We start from the raw sequence: 9,047 nt of genomic DNA, 5'->3' as shown, positions 1-9,047 counted from the left end.
CACAGTTCTACAGTAGTGATATCTAACCATGTCTGTTGTCTATACACAGTTCTACAGTAGTGATATCTACCATGTCTGTTGTCTATACACAGTTCTACAGTAGTGATATCTACCATGTCTGTTGTCTATACACAGTTCTACAGTAGTGATATCTACCATGTCTGTTGTCTATACACAGTTCTACAGTAGTGATATCTACCATGTCTGTTGTCTATACACAGTTCTACAGTAGTGATATCTACCATGTCTGTTGTCTTTACACAGTTCTACAGTAGTAGTGATATCTACCATGTCTGTTGTCTATACACAGTTCTACAGTAGTAGTGATATCTACCATGTCTGTTGTCTATACACAGTTCTACAGTAGTGATATCTATCATGTCTGTTGTCCATACACAGTTCTACAGTAGTAGTGATATCTACCATGTCTGTTGTCTATACACAGTTCTACAGTAGTAGTGATATCTACCATGTCTGTTGTCTATACACAGTTCTACAGTAGTGATATCTACCATGTCTGTTGTCTATACACAGTTCTACAGTAGTGATATCTACCATGTCTGTTGTCTTTACACAGTTCTACAGTAGTAGTGATATCTACCATGTCTGTTGTCTATACACAGTTCTACAGTAGTAGTGATATCTACCATGTCTGTTGTCTATACACAGTTCTACAGTAGTGATATCTATCATGTCTGTTGTCCATACACAGTTCTACAGTAGTAGTGATATCTACCATGTCTGTTGTCTATACACAGTTCTACAGTAGTAGTGATATCTACCATGTCTGTTGTCTATACACAGTTCTACAGTAGTGATATCTATCATGTCTGTTGTCCATACACAGTTCTACAGTAGTAGTGATATCTACCATGTCTGTTGTCTATACACAGTTCTACAGTAGTGATATCTACCATGTCTGTTGTCTATACGCAGTTCTACAGTAGTGATATCTACCATGTCTGTTGTCTATACACAGTTCTACAGTAGAGATATCTACAATGTCTGTTGTCTATACACAGTTCTACAGTAGTGATGTCTACCATGTCTGTTGTCTATACACAGTTCTACAGTAGTGATATCTACCATGTCTGTTGTCTATACACAGTTCTACAGTAGTGATGTCTACCATCTCTGTTGTCTATACACAGTTCTACAGTAGTAGTGATATCTACCATCTCTGTTGTCTATACACAGTTCTACAGTAGTAGTGATATCTACCATGTCTGTTGTCTATACACAGTTCTACAGTAGTAGTGATATCTACCATGTCTGTTGTCTATACACAGTTCTACAGTAGTGATATCTACCATGTCTGTTGTCTATACACAGTTCTACAGTAGTGATATCTACCATGTCTGTTGTCTATACACAGTTCTACAGTAGTGATATCTACCATGTCTGTTGTCTATACACAGTTCTACAGTAGTGATATCTACCATGTCTGTTGTCTATACACAGTTCTACAGTAGTGATATCTACCATGTCTGTTGTCTATACACAGTTCTACAGTAGTGATATCTACCATGTCTGTTGTCTATACACAGTTCTACAGTAGTGATATCTACCATGTCTGTTGTCTATACACAGTTCTACAGTAGTGATGACTACCATGTCTGTTGTCTATACACAGTTCTACAGTAGTGATATCTACCATGTCTGTTGTCTATACACAGTTCTACAGTATATCTACCATTGTTGTCTATACACAGTCTACAGTAGTGATTCTACCATGTCTGTTGTCTATACACAGTTCTACAGTAGTGATATCTACCATGTCTGTTGTCTATACACAGTTCTACAGTAGTGATATCTACCATGTCTGTTGTCTATACACAGTTCTACAGTAATGATATCTACCATGTCTGTTGTATATACACAGTTCTACAGTAGTGATATCTACCATGTCTGTTGTCTATACACAGTTCTACAGTAGTGATGTCTACCATGTCTGTTGTCTATACACAGTTCTACAGTAGTAGTGATATCTACCATGTCTGTTGTCTATACACAGTTCTACAGTAGTGATATCTACCATGTCTGTTGTCTATACACAGTTCTACAGTAGTGATATCTACCATGTCTGTTGTCTATACACAGTTCTACAGTAGTAGTGATATCTACCATGTCTGTTGTCTATACACAGTTTTACAGTAGTGATATCTACCATGTCTGTTGTCTATACACAGTTCTACAGTAGTGATATCTACCATGTCTGTTGTCTATACACAGTTCTACAGTAGTAGTGATATCTACCATGTCTGTTGTCTATACACAGTTCTACAGTAGTGATATCTACCATGTCTGTTGTCTATACACAGTTCTACAGTAGTGATATCTACCATGTCTGTTGTCTATACACAGTTCTACAGTAGTGATATCTACCATGTCTGTTGTCTATACACAGTTCTACAGTAGTGATATCTACCATGTCTGTTGTCTATACACAGTTCTACAGTAGTGATATCTACCATGTCTGTTGTCTATACACAGTTCTACAGTAGTGATATCTACCATGTCTGTTGTCTATACACAGTTCTACAGTAGTGATATCTACCATGTCTGTTGTCTATACACAGTTCTACAGTAGTGATATCTACCATGTCTGTTGTCTATACACAGTTCTACAGTAGTGATATCTACCATGTCTGTTGTCTATACACAGTTCTACAGTAGTGATATCTACCATGTCTGTTGTCTATACACAGTTCTACAGTAGTGATATCTACCATGTCTGTTGTCTATACACAGTTCTACAGTAGTGATATCTACCATGTCTGTTGTCTATACACAGTTCTACAGTAGTGATATCTACCATGTCTGTTGTCTATACACAGTTCTACAGTAGTAGTGATATCTACCATGTCTGTTGTCTATACACAGTTCTACAGTAGTAGTGATATCTACCATGTCTGTTGTCTATACACAGTTCTACAGTAGTGATATCTACCATGTCTGTTGTCTATACACAGTTCTACAGTAGTGATATCTACCATGTCTGTTGTCTATACACAGTTCTACAGTAGTGATATCTACCATGTCTGTTGTCTATACACAGTTCTACAGTAGTGATATCTACCATGTCTGTTGTCTATACACAGTTCTACAGTAGTGATATCTACCATGTCTGTTGTCTATACACAGTTCTACAGTAGTGATATCTACCATGTCTGTTGTCTATACACAGTTCTACAGTAGTGATATCTACCATGTCTGTTGTCTATACACAGTTCTACAGTAGTGATATCTACCATGTGATATCTACCATGTCTGTTGTCTATACACAGTTCTACAGTAGTGATATCTACCATGTCTGTTGTTTTTACACCTACACGACCAACATACCCGGTAATACAGAAATGTTCCCATAGTTCCACGACCAACATACCCGGTAATACAGAAATGTTCCCATAGCACCACGACCAACATACCCGGTAATACAGAAATGTTCCCATAGCAACACGGCCAACATACCCGGTAATACAGAAATGTTCCCATAGTTCCACGACCAACATACCCGGTAATACAGAAATGTTCCCATAGCACCACGGCAAACATACCCGGTAATACAGAAATGTTCCCATAGCACCACGACCAACATACCCGGTAATACAGAAATGTTCCCATAGCACCACGACCAACATACCCGGTAATACAGAAATGTTACCATAGCACCACGACCAACATACCCGGTAATACAGAAATGTTCCCATAGCACCACGTCAAACATACCCGGTAATACAGAAATGTTCCCATAGCACCACGGCAAACATAATACAGAAATGTTCCCATAGCACCACGACAAACATACCCGGTAATACAGAAATGTTCCCATAGCACCACGACCAACATACCCGGTAATACAGAAATGTTCCCATAGCACCACGACCAACATACCAGGTAATACAGAAATGTTACCATAGTTCCACGACCAACATACCCAGTAATACAGAAATGTTCCCATAGTTCCACGACCAACATACCCGGTAATACAAAAATGTTCCCATAGCACCACGACCAACATACCCGGTAATACAGAGATGTTCCCATAGCACCACGACCAACATACCCAGTAATACAGAAATGTTCCCATAGCACAACGACAAACATACCCGGTAATACAGAAATGTTCCCATAGCACCACGACCAACATACCCGGTAATACAGAAATGTTACCATAGCACCACGACAAACATACCCGGTAATACAGAAATGTTCCCATAGCACCACGACAAACATACCCGGTAATACAGAAATGTTCCCATAGCACCACGACCAACATACCCGGTAATACAGAAATGTTACCATAGCACCACGACCAACATACCCGGTAATACAGAAATGTGCCCATAGCACCACGGCAAACATACCCGGTAATACAGAAATGTTCCCATAGCACCACGGCCAACATACCCGGTAATACAGAAATGTTCCCATAGTTCCACGACCAACATACCCGGTAATACAGAAATGTTCCCATAGCACCACGACCAACATACCCGGTAATACAGAAATGTTCCCATAGCACCACGACCAACATACCTGGTAATACAGAAATGTTCCCATAGTTCCACGACCAACATAATACAGAAATGTTCCCATAGCACCACGATCAACATACCCGGTAATACAGAAATGTTCCCATAGCACCACGGCAAACATACCCAGTAATACAGAAATGTTCCCATAGCACCACGACCAACATACCCGGTAATACAGAAATGTTCCCATAGTTCCACGACCAACATACCCGGTAATACAGAAATGTTCCCATAGCACCACGACCAACATACCCGGTAATACAGAAATGTTCCCATAGTTCCACGACCAACATAATACAGAAATGTTCCCATAGCACCACGGCAAACATACCCGGTAATACAGAAATGTTCCCATAGCACCACGGCAAACATACCCGGTAATACAGAAATGTTCCCATAGTTCCACGACCAACATACCCGGTAATACAGAAATGTTCCCATAGCACCACGACCAACATACCCGGTAATACAGAAATGTTCCCATAGTTCCACGACCAACATACCCAGTAATACAGAAATGTTACCATAGTTCCACGACCAACATAATACAGAAATGTTCCCATAGCACCACGGCAAACATACCCGCTAATACAGAAATGTTCCCATAGCACCACGGCAAACATACCCGGTAATACAGAAATGTTCCCATAGTTCCACGACCAACATACCCGGTAATACAGAAATGTTCCCATAGCACCACGGCAAACATACCCGGTAATACAGAAATGTTCCCATAGTTCCACGACCAACATAATACAGAAATGTTACCATAGTTCCACGGCCAACATACCCGGTAATACAGAAATGTTCCCATAGCACCACGGCCAACATACCCAGTAATACAGAAATGTTCCCATAGCACCACGGCAAACATACCCAGTAATACAGAAATGTTCCCATAGCACCACGACCAACATACCCGGTAATACAGAAATGTTCCCATAGTTCCACGACCAACATACCCGGTAATACAGAAATGTTCCCATAGCACCACGGCAAACATACCCGGTAATACAGAAATGTTCCCATAGCACCACGGCAAACATACCCAGTAATACAGAAATGTTCCCATAGCACCACGACCAACATACCCGGTAATACAGAAATGTTCCCATAGCACCACGACAAACATACCCGGTAATACAGAAATGTTACCATAGTTCCACGACCAACATACCCGGTAATACAGAAATGTTCCCATAGCACCACGGCAAACATATCCGGTAATACAGAAATGTTCCCATAGCACCACGGCAAACATACCCAGTAATACAGAAATGTTCCCATAGCACCACGACCAACATACCCGGTAATACAGAAATGTTCCCATAGTTCCACGACCAACATACCCGGTAATACAGAAATGTTCCCATAGCACCACGGCAAACATACCCGGTAATACAGAAATGTTCCCATAGTTCCACGACCAATATAATACAGAAATGTTCCCATAGCACCACGACCAACATACCCGGTAATACAGAAATGTTCCCATAGCACCACGACAAACATACCCGGTAATACAGAAATGTTCCCATAGCACCACGACCAACATACCCGGTAATACAGAAATGTTCCCATAGTTCCACGACCAACATAATACAGAAATGTTCCCATAGCACCACGGCAAACATACCCGGTAATACAGAAATGTTCCCATAGCACCACGACAAACATACCCGGTAATACAGAAATGTTCCCATAGTTCCACGACCAACATAATACAGAAATGTTCCCATAGCACCACGGCAAACATACCCGGTAATACAGAAATGTTCCCATAGCACCACGACAAACATACCCGGTAATACAGAAATGTTCCCATAGTTCCACGACCAACATACCCGGTAATACAGAAATGTTCCCATAGCACCACGACCAACATACCCGGTAATACAGAAATGTTCCCATAGCACCACGGCAAACATAATACAGAAATGTTCCCATAGCACCACGACAAACATACCCGGTAATACAGAAATGTTCCCATAGCACCACGACCAACATACCCGGTAATACAGAAATGTTCCCATAGTTCCACGACCAACATACCCAGTAATACAGAAATGTTCCCATAGTTCCACGACCAACATACCCGGTAATACAGAAATGTTCCCATAGCACCACGACCAACATACCCGGTAATACAGAAATGTTCCCATAGTTCCACGACCAACATACCCGGTAATACAGAAATGTTCCCATAGCACCACGACCAACATACCCGGTGATACAGAAATGTTCCCATAGTTCCACGACCAACATACCCGGTAATACAGAAATGTTCCCATAGCACCACGACCAACATACCCGGTAATACAGAAATGTTCCCATAGCACCACGAACAACATACCCGGTGATACAGAAATGTTCCCATAGCACCACGACCAACATACCCGGTAATACAGAAATGTTCCCATAGTTCCACGACCAACATACCCGGTAATACAGAAATGTTACCATAGCACCACGACCAACATACCCGGTAATACAGAAATGTGCCCATAGCACCACGGCAAACATACCCGGTAATACAGAAATGTTCCCATAGAAACACGGCCAACATACCCGGTAATACAGAAATGTTCCCATAGTTCCACGACCAACATACCCGGTAATACAGAAATGTTCCCATAGCACCACGACCAACATACCCGGTAATACAGAAATGTTCCCATAGCACCACGACCGACATACCCAGTAATACAGAAATGTTCCCATAGTTCCACGACCAACATAATACAGAAATGTTCCCATAGCACCACGAACAACATACCCGGTGATACAGAAATGTTACCAAAGCACCACGACCAACATACCCGGTAATACAGAAATGTTCCCATAGTTCCACGACCAACATACCCGGTAATACAGAAATGTTCCCATAGCACCACGACCAACATACCCGGTAATACAGAAATGTTCCCATAGTTCCACGACCAACATAATACAGAAATGTTCCCATAGCACCACGACCAACATACCCGGTAATACAGAAATGTTCCCATAGCACCACGGCAAACATACCCGGTAATACAGAAATGTTCCCATAGTTCCACGACCAACATAATACAGAAATGTTCCCATAGCACCACGACCAACATACCCGGTGATACAGAAATGTTCCCATAGTTCCACGACCAACATACCCGGTAATACAGAGATGTTCCCATAGTTCCACGGCTAACATGATACAGAAATGTTCCCATAGCACCACGACAAACATACCCGGTAATACAGAAATGTGCCCATAGCACCACGACAGACAAACATCATAAAGATGTTATCCCGTAGCTCTGCGTAACGTACCTGGTACTCTCCACACTTGTGTCCATAGTGAACGTCAGCATCTCGGTAACGATGTACCACAACTCGCCTTCCTTGTTTGACGACATTATTGTGAATCTGAAGGTAATTTGAACACATTGTTATACACGTATGCCCTTACTGTACGTCTTTAACCCCCAAGCATAATTGCAAACAGGACGCTTAGCCGATGAAAATATATACACGTAGGACCATTTTTATCCCGATAATTTTTTTTCGTGTTGTTTCCATTGAAAATGTTTTATTCGGTGTTTATTGGCTCTAATGAACCATTAAGCTTACATCTATAATGATAACATTGTGTGTGCGTGCGTGCGTTCGTGTGCACGTGCGTTCGTGTGCATGTGCGTGTGTGTGCTAGGCAAGACTAGTATATATGGGTAAAATATAAGTACATGTAACTCCGGTAAATGGATATTTATATGAAACTGATACTTAAAACTCTGGACCAAAGGTCGGTTAATATTATTGATTTTAAATCCACTATGTTTGCGACAGGATAAGAGATATTTATACTCTTCCGATAAATTATATATGATTTTATCTGTATGTACAATCATTGGTCTGCTCTTCAATGCTAATCTTTAATCGGATACTGTAAAATATTCACGATGCAAGCTGCTAAGTTCATCGGATCTGGAGTAAGAAGATTATGACTAAACAATGAAGTACCGTAGGGAAACACTCACCCGTTCAACGTGTCATCGTTCTCCCGAAACAACGTAAACCAGGACAACACACTCACCCGTTTAACGTGTCATCGTTCTCCAGAAACAACGTAAACCAGGACAATACACTCACCCGTTCAACGTGTCATCGTTCTCCCGAAACAACGTAAACCAGGACAACACACACACCCGTTTAACGTGTCATCGTTCTACAGAAACAATGTAAACCAGGACAACACTCACCCGTTCAACGTGTCATCGTTCTCCAGAAACAACATAAACCAGGACAACACTCACCCGTTCAACGTGTCATCGTTCTCCAGAAACATCGTAAACCAGGACAACACTCACCCGTTCAACGTGTCATCGTTTTCCAGAAACAATGTAAACCAGGACAACACTCACCCGTTCAACGTGTCATCGTTCTCCAGAAACAACGTAAACCAGGACAACACTCACCCGTTCAACGTGTCATCGTTCTCCAGAAACAATGTAAACCAGGACAACACTC

General features: G+C 41.4%; 1 protein-coding gene across 1 annotated transcript in view; it reads right to left on the bottom strand.

The window, feature by feature from the left end:
• Window positions 1–9,047, bottom strand: part of LOC117328054 (PHD finger protein 24-like) — a 52,971-nt gene that overhangs the window by 4,856 nt on the left and 39,068 nt on the right. The window contains exon 6 of the mRNA XM_033885385.1: window positions 7,851–7,946. Coding sequence (XP_033741276.1) covers window positions 7,851–7,946 — 96 coding nt within the window. The remainder of the gene's footprint in view (window positions 1–7,850; window positions 7,947–9,047) is intronic.

This window comes from Pecten maximus, chromosome 5, assembly GCF_902652985.1.
Source record: "Pecten maximus chromosome 5, xPecMax1.1, whole genome shotgun sequence".
NCBI lineage: Eukaryota > Metazoa > Mollusca > Bivalvia > Pectinida > Pectinidae > Pecten > Pecten maximus.
The sequence above is the reverse complement of the archived record's forward strand: the minus strand, read 5'-3'. Positions and strand labels throughout refer to the sequence as shown.